This window comes from Ammospiza nelsoni, chromosome 7, assembly GCF_027579445.1.
Source record: "Ammospiza nelsoni isolate bAmmNel1 chromosome 7, bAmmNel1.pri, whole genome shotgun sequence".
NCBI lineage: Eukaryota > Metazoa > Chordata > Aves > Passeriformes > Passerellidae > Ammospiza > Ammospiza nelsoni.
The window spans coordinates 19105713-19123210 of NC_080639.1; the positions used below are offsets into that span (position 1 = coordinate 19105713).

At 43.4% G+C, this 17498-nt stretch overlaps 1 protein-coding gene across 3 annotated transcripts in view; it reads left to right on the forward strand.

The window, feature by feature from the left end:
- Window positions 1-3766: 3766 nt before the first annotated feature.
- Window positions 3767-17498, forward strand: part of SP3 (Sp3 transcription factor) — a 31623-nt gene continuing 17891 nt past the window's right edge. Inside the window, exons 1-5 of one of the 3 annotated variants that reach the window (XM_059476486.1) lie at window positions 3767-4002; window positions 4344-4468; window positions 4647-4763; window positions 14138-14228; window positions 14334-15503. In XM_059476486.1, coding sequence (XP_059332469.1) covers window positions 3996-4002; window positions 4344-4468; window positions 4647-4763; window positions 14138-14228; window positions 14334-15503 — 1510 coding nt within the window. In that variant the 5' untranslated portion in view covers window positions 3767-3995. Of the gene's footprint in view, window positions 4003-4343; window positions 4469-4646; window positions 4764-14137; window positions 15504-17498 lie in introns of all 3 variants that reach the window. The other 2 variants (XM_059476484.1, XM_059476485.1) reach the window with 2 other exon arrangements.

Here is a 17498-nt window from a genome sequence, read left to right on the forward strand (position 1 = left end):
TAACATGTCATAGTTCAGAAATTTCGAAGGACTATAGAAATAGAAAAGCTATTTCCAAGTGTAGCAGACACTGTGCTGGATGGAAGTTGTGTTAAGACAGCGCACTTCCTTCTGAATTTGTACTGAACTGACACTGAGACTGAGCTCAAGACTTAAACCAATGAGATATGAGATTTAAGTTACAGTGGACAAATACAGCATTGAGCTTACAACTGAAATACAGGGTAGGTATCAAGTTTTAGCCTTCTTTCCAAGTTGCGTCTCGTTTCATCTGTCAAAACCTTCGCTCAAGTTTCATCAGAAGCTGGAAAACATTGTTTCCTCTTCCATATTATTTTGCTACTTACCCCAAAGGCTGCATCTCAGTTCTGAAACTGCTGCATTTTGGTATCTGGTAGAAGTATTCTTATTATTTATAGAGCAATATTACCTTCTCTGTATCTGCACAGCTCAAATTACAACAAACCATTTTCAGCAAATTGATAGAGAATTCATCGCAGGACATTCCTGCAGTAAACCAGGAACTGCCTAGAAGCAGGAGGCAAGGCCTTACAGAGGCAAGGCTCTAAGAATTAACTGGTCATGGTTAATTTATTCAGATCACATATGGATGTGGTACATCTTGTGGGCAAGTTCAAGGAAGAGAAAACAACAGCTCTCTAGCTGGGCATGGAGCTCAGTCTCTGGGGCTACTGCAGGAAAACCAGCGCCTAGGGGAACTCAGATGTCCAGCTCTGATACAGCATTCCCTCATGCATCCAGGATTTTTCTAATGATTAATGTCTTAATGCTAGTATGGTGGTAAGGAAAAAAAATCCCACAAATAACATATTTTCCTTTTGTTTGTATTTTTTTTCTTCTTTTTTTTTGTATTTTTTTTTCTTCTTATGTGTTCTTAATAGCTGCTGGGAAGCAGAAAACAGCCACATGTGATTTTGTATTTAATAATTCTGATTATCTTTACACCTCTTTTTCATATGAGCATATCTTTTTTTGCAGCTTTCTTGTAATTTATCTTGATTTTTTTGTCTACTTTTTAAACAGGTTATTCATATTCTGGCTTAGTTCTTTATCTGAATTTAATATAACAGTGTCCCCCAATTTTAGATATTTAACTAGAAAAAGATGGTTCTCTGCTAGTGTTAAGCCTGATTACACCTGAATTTTATTGCATGGGAAAACTCTTTCATATATAAACTCAATCCTGCTATTGGTATTTCAAATCTTTCTGTCTTAAAGCACTGCAGTTATGCCCCAAGCCTGCAATCAGACCCATGTAAGGTAAACTACTCTATTGACAACATCCCCCTCAAGTCAGACAGCTCTCAACATGCACCCACACCCAGCTGTAGAAGAAAGAACACCTTTCATATTTAGATTAAGCCCCAGACAACACGATCTTCCTAAAGCAAAATGCCATTGATAGTCTTTGGCAATAGCCTGCTAAATAGCAAGGGCCAGTTTTTCAATATAATTTTCCCCATCACAGCATCTTAACAGAAATTATTTCTCTTATACATCAGTCTTTAAATGAGCAACTTGGTTACAGGAAGTCTAAAGTCATCAGTAATAGTTCTGGTTCCAGGATGACAGACTCTCATACGTTTCACTAGCAACTTCTGATACTGCTAAACAAACTCCAAGTTGTAGACCAGCTGTACAAGTCTTTTTTAAAAAATACTGCACTAGTCAGTCAATTTTGCATTTTCATTTTCTTGCTGAAATGTCCTTATGTATGTATATTGATGGATTTTTAAAGGTTGTGTATATTAGCTTTCACTGGCTAAAAATTATTTCTGACACTTTTTAGAAAAACATTGACTTCTGTTCCCAGTTACAGCTTTTTGTTTATTAAAATAAAAAATACAAATTGGAAAAAATTTTCTTTATGGCTGTGTTATCTATCTTGCCAACAACTAACTCTAAAGTAGAATTACACAAGACTATATAAATAAATAACATTTAATAACAGAAGGGGTTTTTTTAACTACCTTGGCAAAAATGAATCGTGACAAAAAGACTGGGGATTAATTTACAACTTATTATTAAGTCACCTCTTGAAGATACTCTCAACACACCAGCAAAAGTAAATGGGTTAGTAATAAGACTATACATCATGCAGTAACAACAATCTGAATCCATCCTAACTTCCTGATATTAAATTCACAATTTCTGAGTGCATTTTTTGCTGTTCTGTAATAGTTTTTAAGTTAAGCTTGGGCAGTTACTGCAAGGTCATAGTGCTGGGACTGATTAAAAAGCACTGTTTATTCTCTGCTCAGAGAGGCTGTTGAAAATCCTGACCATACTTCTGGGTTTCCTAGTCACTAACTTGGCCATGAGTTGGTCTCGGGAGCCTGGGACTCCACACACTCAGCCCAACTGTGGACATACGAGACTGTGCTCACTGTATCATCCTCAGCTCTTATTACATTAAAGACTGTAACAGGAAAGTAAGTTTGAGGTTTTCTGGCCTCATTCAGACTCCTTGGAACACCACACTAAGGGAAACCATGAAAAAGTAATTCCTTGGGAGAATTTACAAGCTAAGGGTCAGAATCAGTGTCTCAAAGTACACACTGTCCCGTGACCCTGCACATGCACTCAGATGTGACGGGAGGCCGAGCCCAAATTGCTCCCCTTTACAGGAACCCTTCACAAGCTAAGTGGTGTTACAGAGAAACAGGCCCACTAATAATCATTCCTGTATCATCATATACTTATGTAACGCTTTAAACATATTTCCTGTCTCAGTTTAACAATCCGAGAGATCCCAGTTTCCTTTGTGTTGCGTAACACGAGACACAGACCAGCAAACTGACGTTGAGGGGAATCTTATTAATTCTCCTTAACACGATGAAAATAAAGCCTGCTGGTACAACGTTCGATCCATGCCAAGGCTCAGGTGCCCAGCTCACGGCAGGTACTCCCGCTGGGAGGACGTGGTGCATTACAATCAAACTCGCGGCCTTATCCGGGACGGGTTTTGTTCTGCCTTAGAGACCGCGGAGGTTCTCGGTTTCCCCGCCCGGCTCGGGCAGGTGCGAGCCCGCCACAGCGCTTATGCAACGGCGGCACGGCGGGGTCGCCCGCCGAGGCGGGCGCTGCTCCCGGCGCTGACCCGGGCGCCCGGTCCCGCGTGGGGGCGGCCAGCGGCAGGTCCCGGGCAGCGCTCGCCCGGCCGGACCGGCTCCCCTGGGGACGCCGCGCCGACATCTTAGCGCCGGATGGACAAAGCGCGGCGGCGCTGTCCGTCGGCCGGGCGCTGCTCGGCTGCCGCTCTGGAGCCGCGGCTGTCCCGGCCGTGAGTGACAGCCCCGGCGGGGAGAATTCGAAAGATCGCAGCCCTGGCCCGGCGCCCCCCGGCACAACAGCGGCGGGGGCGCGGGGGGAGGGGGGCCGGAGGCACAGCGCCACCGCCGCGCAGCTGTGCCTATGCGCCGACCCCTGCGGGCGGCCGGGCCCCGCGGTGTCAGGGGAGCGCGGCGGCGATGCCGCCTCCCGGGACGGCGGGTGCCCGGCCGGCGCGGGCCGCGGCCTCCCGGCGGGTCCCGCTCATTGTTCCCCGCACTAGCCCTGGCAAACAGGAAGCCGCCCCGGCATGGGGCGCCCCCCCCGCCCCCGGCGGGTGACTGGCAGCCCGGGCGGCCCGTACGAGCGGCGGCGGCGGCGCGGCGCAGCCAATGAGGGCGCGCGCGCGCGGGCGTGGGCGGGAGTTCCGGGCTGGCAGGCGGGCGGGCGGGCGGCGGTGTCGGCCGGGCCCCCTCTCCCGCGGCAAGCCCCACCTTTCGGCTTTCCCGCACCGTCAATCAAAATAGGAAAAAAAACCCGGAGTAGGCTCGGGCCGCCGCCGCCGCTTCAGCCCGCCGTGAGCACAATAAGCATGTCCCCGGCGGCAGCCGCCTAGCCCCAGCCAGCAGGGCCTGTGTGCGAGCCAGCCAGCCTGCCTGCCTGCCTCCCGCCCAGCCAGCCAGCCGGCCGCTCGCACTCACACCATGACCGGTACGTACGCACCGACCGAGCCGCCCCGGGGGCTCCCCGCTCCTGCTCCGGCCCTGCGCGTCCCCGCTCCGGCCCCGGAGCGTCCGTGTGCGAGCGAGGCGAGAGCGGCACTGAGAGCAGCAGCAGGAGGAGCAGGGGGAGGAGGGAGAAGAGGGGCAGGGGCAGCAGCACGGGGAGGAGGAGGAGGAGGAGGAGGAGGGCTCCGTGCGGGAGGGCGGGGGGAGCGCTGGGGTTAGGGGGGGGAGAGGGAGGGAGGGAGGAAGGGAGGGAGGGAGAGAGAGGGAGGGGGGTGATCGCTCCCGTCAGTGACTCTCCCCTCCCCCTCCCCGCTGTGCCCGCAGCTCCCGAGAAGCCCGTGAAACAAGAGGAAATGGCTGCCTTAGACGTGGACAGCAGCAGCCACAGCGAATATCTCCAGCACGGCAACGGCGCCGCCTCGGCCTCTGCCGGGGCGGCCGCCCCCCAGGTGAGCGCAGGCCCGGCTGGGCCCCTTCCCCCCCTCCCCCGGGTGACACGTTGTGAGCGGGGCGCGGAGCCGGTGCCGCCGCCGCCGCTTCCTGTGTGCGCGTCTGCGAGGAGCCCGGTCGCTGTCCCGCACTAACCGCCACCCCCCTTCTCTCCCTGAACCCGCCCATTGTGGGTAGGACGCGCAGCCGTCACCGCTCGCTCTGCTGGCGGCCACCTGCAGCAAGATCGGCCCGCCGTCGCCGGAGGAGGATGAGGCCGCCGCCGCCGCCGCTGCCTCTCACTCTGCCGGAGCGGTGAGTGCCCGCCCCGCCGCTCTCGCACGGCCTGCCGGGGGGAGAGACAGCACAGCCAGCCCGCCCGCCCGGGGGGAGGGACGGGACACACGGCACTGCCCGCCCGGGGGGAGGGACGATAGCAGGGCCGACCTGCCAGGAGAGGGGTCCCCGGGCTCCCCTGCCTCTCCAGGAGGAGCCGGGCTCCCGGGAGGAGGAGGGAGCCAAGCTCCCCCCTCCCCCGCCATTGGGAGCGGCGCCTTCATTTACTTTCAAAAACGGGGGGAGGCGGGAAGCCTCCCTCCCCCGACCCTGGCACCGGAACGGCTCGCTCGGAACCCGGAGAGGCTGGGAGGCAGCTCACCTCCACCTGAGCGCGCCCCCGGTATCCTCGCTCGGCTGTCAGCCTGGAGCCGCGCAGCCAGGCGGGAGCACAAAATGAAGGCTGGCAGTAGGGAAGGATGTAGTGAAGTAAAATGGCTGTTTAGAAGCGAACGCTGCGGTGGAAAGCTGCTTCCTGTATCGCGCTGTTTTTCTAAGGAGAGTTATCATGCGTTCCTCGTAGCGTTTTCTGTCCTTATCTCTCATGCGCCGTTGCCTCTGAAAGGAGCCTTGATGACCTCGGGACCTGGTGTGATGAGATGGATCTTGCAGGCTAGAAATGTATTCTTGCTGAAGCTAGTTTAACAATCCCCATAACAAAAGCCTAATGAAAACTCATCTTCCTTAATTGGTCTAGCTAAATCTCGTGTTGACATATGCTCATAAAATTCAAAGCGATTATGCATTTCTAAATAACTGATACCTAAAAATATTCACATATTTAAAAGAATTCCAAAATATCTTCTAAAATGACGTGATGTCATTTTTTGGCCTTGGCCCTTGGAAAATTGCACATATTACCTCTAATTTTTTTTTTTTACAAAAACATCTTTAAATTTAGGAAAAAAAGTGCCTTTTATTTTTCTTCTTTTAAAGCAAGTCTTTTTTTTTAAACTTGCTGTGCAACAGCATTGTATGGTGTTAGGATTTTGCAAATAGGAAGAAAAACTGCAAAGCATTGTACTGGTGGATGAAGTGGCTTTGTCAAGGCTTTAACAAGTGTCAAAGTGTTACTGATAGAAGTTTCTAAACACTTGCTAAACTTTAAAATAATTTTCATCTGTACATTACAGCTTACTTTACATAAGGGAAGCTGAAGCAAAATAGCTGTCTGAGGTCATACAGCAGGTTGTAGACTAATGACAGAGCTCAAAAATGTATTAGGATTCCAACCCCTTTTAAGCATCCTTTCTGCCAAACCTATTTGTTTGCTCAACCAGTGTGTTTTAAAAAATGTTTCTAGATGTTCTAAAGTGCCTGATAGCACTAAGATTTGTTTCATAGTACTGGATGCATAGAGTGCTGAAGAGCATAAACATACTGAAAAACAGATGATGGTTAAATGATTGCTTACTTTCCTGTATTGATCTTTGAGATTGTTCTTGCTGTACAGCTGGAATTGTGCATCTTGGGGATGGATTGATTGATGAGGAGGAGCAGTAGGTCTGACAGGATACTAGAATGCTGGTGCAGGGCACGTGGTTCCTGGCAGTTCAAAACGGGCAAAACAGTTTTGATGTGGTACTTCTTTACTCCTATTAAGTTAACATGTTGTTGTCTTAATGTTTAAGAGGCTTTTCAGGGGAAAGCAGATGCAATTCAAGAGAAGCCAAAATCTTAGTTAAAAATCTAAATGAATATAAGCTCACTCACTACTTTCCATACGTGCAGATAGGCCCTTCCTACATATCTTCTGTGAGTTAGGTTATAGCATTCTGGTAATTTTTACACTCCTACAACCTAACTCTTGAATGATTCAGAATATTTTGGGTGGAAACTAAATATAAATTGAAGGAGATACCTAACAGTAGCTGAACTAGACACTGGAGTTAATTAATATGACCTTAATAAAGGGAGGGGAGGGACTAAAGGCCCTAAAATACATTCCTTGTGAAAAACAGAAGAACAAAAGAGATTTGGTGCAATAAAGAGTTTTTTTTCCTGGTCTTCTGTGATTATCATATTGGAGGGTGGAAGAAAGGAGGAAGCTAAAAAGTCTTACATTGTAAATACCTCATAAGTGGTATGGAAAATGAAATCTATATGCACAGACGAACATAATTCTCTTCCTGCAGTTTGTGATGCTCATCCCTTTCCCAGGAGTATAGGTCAATCAGTTTGAGACCTCTGCATGGGTGATGGTGCCTAATGTAGCAGTGAGAGGGCAGCTCTTTCCTGTTATATTCTATCCTTGGACTGCAGTTCTGACTGCTGAACAGCTGGCAAACTCTCAATCTACACTAATGGATAGTAGAAGTCAAACTAGGTATTTCCTCTTAGAAGTGTTTGAAGAGCTTGCATGTCAATGGATAGCGATACTGTTGTTTCAGGGTTGTTTTGTTACTATTTTACTGACATTTGCTTGGTAGAAACTGGCAGGGCTGGAGCCAGCATGCTGGGCTAGCATACTGCTTTCCTGGCTGAAATGGTATGCTGCAGCTGCTCCCCAAGAGACCAGCAGTATGATTTAAAAGCAACAGCAACACTCCCCTAGGAACGCAGGGAATATTGCGTGTTTGGGATCTGGGGAAGAGCTGGAGCAAATGTGATTGTGTTTGTAATGATCTAGCTGGCCCTGCTTCGAGCCCAGGGGTTGGACCAGGTGACCTTCAGAGGTCCGTTCCAGCTGAAATTATCCTGTCATTCTGTATTGGTATCTGAGTCCAGGCCTACAGTTTGAATGCTCATTGCTGTAACACCACTGAAAGGATTAGTGAGGAAGTAAAACGACTAATGGAAATGGCAGCTGCTTGTAATGAAAAGGAAATGAAGAAGGCAATTGAGAGAACTAAACCCAACCCTCTTCTCCTTTCCATCCTGTCAATGACCTGGCAGGTTGTCTTTAGACAGCAAGGTTTTCAGTTTGGCTGATGATTCTGGTTGGAACTGTATTTCTTTTGGATGAGAGGCACTAGCAGGCATTACTGCTGATCTTGTCTTTGTGCATTGATGAAGATTGCAGTCTTTCAGCTGTGACACTGTGATTTACTCTGCCTAATGATCAAGCAACCCCAGTATGTTATCTCATGGTGTTTGATATTAATGTAGATGGCCTTGAGTTTGTGGCTTACTTACCTGAGCATCTTTTCCTTGGTTGCCATACTGCTGCATCCATGGCTGGTTCAAACACTTGCCATGGCAGCTTTGCTGTGTATATTGCTGCCTGCTGGTTTGTGTGAGAGCCTTGCTGGGATGCTGTGTGCTACTGCCTGACCTAGAATGACAACTCATGTTTTGGCCTCTAAGGATGTCTTTCTCTCTTGGGAGTTCAGAATCTGAGAAGTTTTAGTTTGGGTCTTGCTTTTTCACTATTTATCTTTGACTAATAATTCCACTTCAAACTTCCATATTTGGGATTCTTTTTTCATTTAGTTATAAATACTCTAGTTTCATTCCAGTTTAAACATCTGCAAAGATTTTAGCATTAGGTGAAAATGAGAAGCAAAGCAGAAGATGGTAAAGCTTTACATAAGGGAGGAAAAAAAAGAGCAGACATATTTAGGTCAAGCAGAGCCTTGATGGTCAGCTGTGTGCTTGTACCATGATCAGATGACGGTTTAAGAAGCTGCAAAGCTGAGATGATAACCAGTTGTTTATGTTCTCTTACTTCATTGTAATGCAAAGCTAAAGGCTGTCTTGGGGCTCTCATGCTCCCTAGGGCCATTCTTATGGTTGTGCTGGGTGAGCAGAGGCTGCAGGACTGCTGGGAGGTTGGATGGGAGGGCTGGAAGGCGAATTGGGAAGAGTGGCAGGCTGGCTGAGAAAAGTGTTGGCTCTGACCGCCGCCAGAGAACGGGAGCTGTCAGAGATGGCTGCCCCAGCTGGGGTGTGTAGATGCATCTTGTGTGAAGTGGGCTGCACTGATCCACTAGTCTTTTTTAAAAAAACCGAGGTTGGGAGGAATTATTTATTTGATTTATTTGTGTTATTGCTTACCAACAAGATGTGGAAAACATTTGGACAGGTTAATAATTTGCATATGTGGGGAAAGATGAGTATAATTCCTCTGCAGTAGACAAAGCATTTCTGTGTATCTTGGACAAGTAATGGCTGGAGTGTTTTAAGACTGCTTTGGCATATCTTGAGCTTTAGAATTGACTACAGGTGCTTCACAGAATTTATTGAAAGTCTGAAATTATAGTTGGTTTATGTCTCAGAAGATTAATCAACTGAGGTGCACCTAGTTTAAACTCAGTTTAGGAGGAAATAGGGATAGTGCTGACAGGATGGAGAAAGAGGAAGGTGTTTTAAATTTCATGTTTTCCATCCACTAGGCAAAAATATGCCTGAATGCCACGTGTGTCAGAGTAAACCATACTACTTGGGTTTCTGGCCTGTATGGTCATTTTGAGGAAGTTCAGAATTACTCCGACATCCATCTTTGCTTTTGTGGGTGATAAGATAGCTTCCTGATGCTAGGTTTCTGGATGTGAACAGATGCACCAGAACCTGTTCAGCCACTATAGAAAAGTCTGCCTGGAATTGTCTTGCTTCTCTCTGTTCTCTTCTTTTGCAAAACAAAGAAGTTTCACTAGAATGTGATGGCTAACAGTGTATTTGTCCTGCTGCTGTCCAGAAGCTCACCTTTTAAAATGTTCTTTGGTTTTTGTATTGCAATTATGTCTTTCTAATACTGGATCAGAGCCAAGTGTTGAAGTTATTTTAGAAGGTGCTTCAGGGATGTTCTTAAAAATTTTGGTTATTTCTCCTAATAGTTTTGGAGAAAGCAAGAAAATGTATGGTTTAAAACATTTCCATATTTAAAAGCAGCATAGACAAAGAAGTTCTCGAATATTAAACATTAGCAAGAAGTGTAAGATTTCATAGAAAGTGTAGGCTGGTAGGGATGTCTGGAGAATGTCTGGCTGCCCCTCCTAGCTCAAAGTAGAGTCAGTGAGAGGAAGTTGTTCAGAGCTGTGTCCAGTGGGTTTGAATACCTCCAAGGTGAGAGACTCCACTGTCTCTCTGGGCAGCGTGTTCCAGTGTTTGATAAACCCATGTGATATAAATCACATAATGTCAGGCTTCTTCTGACATTATGGGGGACAGAGTCAAAAGCCTGACTAATGTAGTGATGAAGAATATGTCTTGCCTAAGCCCATCTGCCAAGCTAGTCATTGGGCATTGTGAGGTGAGTTATTTCAGCATTATTTCCCCTTCCTAAGTGTAGGCTGACTACTTCTGAACACTACTGGTTTTTTTACTCTCAAGATTATTTTCAATTAAGGTTAATATTTTCAAGGTTATTTTCAAGGTTATTTGCTCCAGTGCCTTCCAAAGATCAAGCTGTAAGGCTGACTGATCCCAGGCCCTCTTTCTTGTTCTCTTCGTGATTTGATGGACCCTTCAGCAGCTGAGTTAAAAGCAGGAAGAAAAACCATTCCATAGAGTGCTAGTTTGGCATGCAATTACATTGAGATTTGTATACATATATAGATTTAATAATTAATAAACAAAAGATAATAACTTATGATCTAGTTAAAAATGTTTACTAGTTTCTTATTACTTCAGCTTCCTTGTTTTTGCTAAGGTCAGGGATATTGTATTGTCTTAATTTGGAAAAGTTCTGAACTTCTGCTGATTGATTAAACTGTTGAAGTTTTAGCTCCGGTTGTCCATGTCAAGCAAAAAGATGTAGATATTCTTTAACTGAGATACAGTTAGATATATTTCACCAGTTGGGAGTTTCTTTTAAAATACGATTTTAAGCAGCCCCAGATAATGTTTTTTCCTCCAAATGCTCTTTGTTTTTCCAAACATTTGATTTGGGGAGAAGTATTTCTCTAAATTGAGTGGCTTCATTGGCAGAGTGCTCAAACATGCAACAGAATTAATTTCTCTTAACAAACAGCTTTGTGTCAGCTGAACCACAGTGACTGATGTTGAACATGTTTTTAACCTATGGCAAATACAAGATAGAATGTATTAGCTCATACTTTAATGAAAGAGTTGAAGCAAGTGCATTTTATCTTGTATTTGTAATGACCTAAGAATGCACAGATAGTTTACTGTAGCTTGGTAAACACATGGTATTATTAAACCCATGCATTAGAACCCCAACTCTTTCCTAAAACAACAATTTGGATGAGGCAGTGTCCAATCTTCTTCATTAGGTGTGTGATTTTTGAATGTTTAGGAGCTCGTGACTCATTATCTTTCCACCTCTGGTTGTTTGGCTGATGCTTTTGCTCCAGGGCTAAATGGGGCCAAAGGGACTTTGTGAAAAGTGCAGTAAAAAGCTGTCCACCAGCACAGATAAATGTTTGATGGACTTTTGTAATAAAATACTGATGGCTAATGACATGTGCATATTTGACATGTTGAGATGCAGGTTTCTACAACAAATACCAGTTTTTACAGGGGCCTTTCTCTGCTTTCCTACTCTCCATTTTACTTTGATGAAGCATATTTAATTTTTATTAAGTCCTGTCATTCAGTATGGTTTAGATCACTTCTGAAAGGTATTTTATCTTCTTTCTCGTATCTCCTCCCACATTTGACTTAATGTTGCTGCAATTTTATCTAAATATATTGAACAAGACAATTACTAGATTTTTATTTATCATGGCTCATGATTCTTCAGGGATGAGACTTTTCTCTCAGGACATCTCTTTATTTTAGCCACTGGAAATTATACAAGGCCTGTTAAAGAATCAAAAGACAGGCTGAACAGTGGTTGTAGCTTTCACTCTTTGTTGGTACTTGACCTTTCTTCAGGTGGACATATAATTTGATTTAATTCATCCTATGCCTTGTGTCAGCTACTTTCTTTGCTCTGTTCCTGTCTCTTGTTTCCTGATGCTGCTTCCAGTGAATTCCCTGTTGCTTCCTGTTCTCTCCTCCTTGGCTGAGTTGTGCTGAACTTTCCTCAGATCTTTGTCCCTTCCTTTTGAAACATCCTTTGGATTGCAACAGTCCGGCCTTCTCTTAAAGGAGCAGCTGCCAAATAACTGCTGCCTGAGTACCCGTTGATAAGGAAACTGTTGCTTTATCTCTACCCTCTCAATAGTTTCCTCTGAGAAATGCTGGCTGAGACAGCAAACTGGTGTGTTTTGAATGTAAAGCTCAGTAAGTGACTGCGCTGCAGATGTTGCTGCTCCTGTATCAGTGGCAGAACTCCTGAGTTACTACAAAATTGCTTAATTGCCTGAGGACATAAAAAATGGGTATTACTCTTTAGTTAGTAGGAAAAGAAGTCCAAGAAATGTCTTCTTGTGTCAAGAGACTTTGTGAAAGAACATAACAGTCAATCTTGTTATGACAGGCTGATAATGACCATTTGAGATTAGAGATCATCCTCAAATACTCCTTACCATACGGGGTTTTTTTCATGCTTTAATGCTAAAAATTTTGATAGCTGCCAGATAGCTTCTTGAAAACCTCACCCTCTTTTTGCTCCTCCCTCCACAAGATTCAGCTGGTGGTGTCTGATACAGCCAGCTGTAAGAGCAATGTGAATAATAGGCATTTTATGTTGTGTGTGTAGCATAGCTTCATATCCTGAACTTCTCCATGGACTGACAAGTGCATCTAATAAAAGATTGGCTCTGTTGTGCTAAAATCCTTGCAGAGCAGGTTTTGAGGGAAGATTTCACTAGATCATGAAAACGTGAGATGTGTGCCCAACATGAAAATGCCAATATGGAAATCAACATATGTTTTGGGAGAAGAATAAAGTAGGTCATTTCCATATCACTAAGGAGACAGGTTCCCTTTGAAGTATTTCTGTGGAGGATATTACATATGAATAGACATTGACATGTTACTGCATATTAGATCAGTCCAGTTTAACCTAAGCTTTCAACATTTGCTTGTACATAGTTTTCAATCAGTGAGAAATTACATCAGACTTGTAATGGTTTATAATGCTTTTCTTTTTTCTTTTGTTCCAACAGCTATCAACACATTATATTATACATTTATTTTATAATGACACACTTTAAACATATAACAGTCAAATTTTTGCTTTTGGTATTGTATGACTGATGTTTACCCCTGATTTTTATAGATCTTCTGATATTTTATGAAACCTTCAGTTAATAGGTATTTATATGCTTGTGAATTGTGTAGTTATGAACTTTCTAGCAGCATTTCATCAACTTTAAGCAACATTAAGCACAAGTCTATAAAGGTAATATGGTAGCAGAGGAAAACAGAACTTGTTGCCTTCTTCTAGGTGAGATACGTGACATGGAATGTTATATGTTTTTCTTCTAGTATTGTAAGTTACAAGCTTGAAAGACCAACAATTTTTTTTTTAATTATGTTTTTCCATTGGTTTACTGTAGTATGGTTAAACAGATAAGGACACACTTTACTTCATATTTTTTAGATTGATGGTTACTTACAATACCAGTCTGGTTGACTATGCAAATCTGTGCTAGGCATTGCAGGATGTTAAATCTAAATCTTAATACTCTATTCTGAAAAAGCTTGCTTTGGTAAAGAAAGGTAAGTGCAATTTACCTTTTCTTTACTGAATGAAAACCAAATGCATAATAGTTTCTTTAGGCATCTGGGGTCTACTCTGAAACACTGGCCTTTTCTATTGTTCCATCTTAATGAAGCAAGATTTTTTTTTCCCCTCCTAACTGAATGCATATGACTAATACAAATATGATTTCAGTGTAAAAGTTCTTAGTCTAGAAGTCTTCTTCCTTAGCAAAACTAACTCCTACAAGCTTATAAATACTAGAGCTTTGTGTTAAGTGCAGCAAACTGAGGTTGTCCTATCTTTCCAACTGTGTGCCTACATCACTTCTTAACATTCTCTATACTGCTGGCAGTCACAACATGCACAAATAGCAGAGTTGGAAGGCAGGGAGCTCCAGGAGACAGAGGCAGCTCTGGCTTCATGGTGGTTCCTCCACGCGTGTGCAGTAGGTGCCTAGCTGGGCAAAGAGTGTGTCTGAGTCTCAGGTGATGAGAACTCCAGCAGCCCCTGCCAGCTCCCTCCTTCCCACAGCCAGGGGTTTGGGTTACCCAGCAGCCCTGCCACCAGAATAACCCTGCTGCTGGTCACCTGACAAAGCCATGACACAGGAGCTGCATTTGACATGTCTGCGAGCAACGTGCAGCTCATGAGCCACAGGCTGGCTACCCTGACTTAGGCAGCAGATCCTTATAAAAATCTGTATTTCAAGTTTTGATCCAATTGTTGATGGTCATATGAGCTGTACTGCATGTTTTCCAGTAGTGTGTCAATATCTAGTGCTGAATTGCATGACTGGTCTAACACATAGTCTGTACAGCATTTGTTTTAATTTTTTGTTTTCTTTTTTCTTTTTATTCAGACAGGGGATTTGGCTTCTGTGCAATTAGCTGGAGCTCCAAACAGATGGGAGGTCTTGTCTGCAGCTCCTACCACTATAAAGGACGAAGCTGGTAATATAGTACAGATTCCAGGTGCTGCCACAGTAACTTCAAGTGGGCAGTATGTCCTTCCTATTCAGAGTTTGCAAAATCAACAAATCTTTTCTGTTGCACCAGGATCAGATTCGTCGAATGGTACAGTGTCTAACGTACAATACCAAGTAATACCCCAGATCCAGACAGCGGATGGTCAGCAGGTTCAACTTGGCTTTGCAGCCTCTTCTGATAATAGCAGTATAAATCAAGAAACTGGTCAAATTCAGATCATTCCTGGCTCGAATCAAACCATCATTGCCTCTGGAACATCTTCAGCTAATATTCAGAATATCTTATCTGGTCAGTCTGGTCAAGTCCAGGTTCAGGGAGTTGCAATTGGTGGTTCGTCTTACCCTGGCCAAGCGCAAGTGGTTGCTAACGTCCCTCTTGGACTGCCAGGGAATATTACTTTTGTACCCATTAATAGTGTTGATCTAGATTCTCTGGGACTTGGCAGTGGTTCTCAAACCATGACAGCAGGCATTAATGCAGATGGGCACTTGATAAATACTGGACAGGCCATGGATAGTTCAGATACTTCTGAGAGGACTGGTGAGCAAGTTTCTCCTGAAATTACAGAAACTGCCGCTGATAATGACTTATTTGTGCCAACGTCATCTTCATCACAATTGCCCGTTACCATAGACAGTTCAAGTATATTGGAACAAAATGCAAATGACTTGACCACAACTAGTGGTCAAGTTCATGGTTCTGATCTTCAGGGAAATTACATCCAGACATCAGTCTCTGATGACACGCAGGCTCAGAATATTCAGGTCTCCACAGCACAGCCAATTGTACAACACATACAGCTACAAGAGTCGCAGCAGCCAACCAGTCAAGCCCAGATTGTACAAGGTATTGCGCAACAGACAATCCATGGTGTTCAAGCAAGTCAAAGTATATCTCAACAGGCTCTTCAAAATCTTCAACTGCAGCTGAATCCTGGAACTTTCCTAATTCAGGCACAAACAGTGACCCCTTCTGGGCAGATAACCTGGCAGACATTTCAAGTGCAAGGAGTGCAGAACTTGCAGAACTTGCAAATTCAGAATGCACCTGGTCAACAAATAACTCTGACTCCTGTGCAGACTCTCACTCTTGGTCAAGTTGCAGCAGGTGGTGCGTTGACATCAACTCCAGTTAGTCTAAGCACTGCTCAATTGCCAAATCTACAGACAGTTACAGTAAACTCTATAGATTCTGCTGGTATTCAGCTGCACCAAGGAGAAAATGCTGGCAGTCCTGCAGGTATTTATTTTACTCTTTTACAAAAGATTGTTTTTTATTACTGCATGTTGTTGGTTTAAATGGCGATAATCAGAACATCATTGTCTTGCTATTGAAGCCTACAAATACAGTGTGTTCAACATCGTGATGATAGATTTTATGTAAAAATGCTGGTCAGTTAGAAACTGTGACTTTAAAACATAGTCCTACCTCACTCCTTTTTAGCATGAGCTCATGTAATTCCCAAATAGTTATATGAGTTAACAGCACTTCAGTGTTTGTACTTAAAGGTTTAAGTACAAGAGAAGATTTGTATACTAAATTGAAAAGGGGGAAATCTGGCTGTCAGCTGCCACTCTTCTAAGGCATCAGTATCGTTAACATACCCGTTCTTCCTAGTCCTGAATGGATGACGTTTCTATGGAAAATACAAATATTTCTGTTGATGCAATTTTTTTTCCTCTTGAAATTTTCAGACCCCCTGAGGTGCTGTTATTCATCTGCTCTTTCATTAAGTTAATTTCCTTCTGATTTACTATCAATGTTACTATGATGTAGGGAACTTGTGTAAGGGTCAGTGAAACAAGCATATATCAAAATGGAGGCTATGCTTAAGAGTATGTGTGAATTTTCAGTACTGCTTACTTGTATTACATTTTATAGTATATGAGTACCACAGTGTTTTATCTTGGTGGAGAAGAAATATTGTTTTCTTAAAATAGGTGTTTCTTAATGTGAAAAGAAATAAACATGTTTGTTTATTTTTGATAAATTTGATACAGTCCATTCCTAATTTCAGGGCATAACTAGCTAAACAAAGAGTAAGAGATTATTGTGGTTCAGGAGGTTTTGCTATACCAGAAGCCACTCGAACACATTATTGGGTTGTGCTTAGACTAGTTATGAGGGGCAGAGTTGCACAAAGTAGCTTGGGAATCACTGTTTTACTATAGTCATGTGATCTAGCCCTCTGGTTCATCAAGATAGTGAAGCATGCATGGTTTGTATGTCTATTTTAGCTTGTGAGAAGAATGCAATGTTAAGTGAAACACGCCTAGAAGACCTGCTGAGCTTTGTTTCAAAAGGCTACTGATTATAATACCTATATAGTTTCTGATACTGCTGTATTCTGTGTCAAGAAGCTTGCTTTCCCATTTGAAATCTAAAATTTGAATTGAAAATACTGTGCTGGGATGTTTTTTAGTTAATTTTGTTTTGGAATTTACTTCTGTATTATGAACTTACCATCAAGTAAAGTTATTCAGATCTAGATAAGCCTACTTTTCACTGGCTTGTAGACAGCAGCACCAAAGGGATATGCTCTGCTCACAGCATTTGCTCTTCTGTCTGATCTTGATTCTTAAATTTTCTGTTTACAGTGACCACAGGAAGTCTTGGTTTGTCTCCATCACACATTGTTAGCTCCAAGGACATAGATGTCAGTAACAAAAGGCATATAATCCTGCATGTTAATACAGCTAAACTCAGATGTCAGAATCTAAGTCTCAGAAAAAGAGCCCTTTACTAATTATTATTAGCTCTCTGGTTAATACAAGGAGGATTTTTTCTGAGATTTATATTTAGTATAGGATCATGTAGCTAATGATATTGCTTGTGGACTAATGTAGCAGAATAGCATGTTTATATAGATTTCTTCTTCAACCATTTCATATAATGTAGTGTTTATTTTGGAAAACTTTCAGGAACTGAAATGTACCAACTTGGCCTTCATATTTCTGATCCTGTAAGTTTTGTCAGTTTGGAAGAATTTTAAAGTTACTGGATTTTCCCCCTGCCCTCAAGCCATTGTCCAGCTAAAGGAAACTTAATGATGTTAATAAAATTCTAATTGTAATAGTGTCTCAGCTAATTTATTAATGTAGTGAATCACTTTGGAATTGGTTATTTCCTGGAAAAAATGGCTTGGGATCAAGCCATATATATGCATATATATGCAACCTATATAAGACCTTTACCAGGTCTTGTATAGGTTGCAATAACTTGTAATAGGATGCT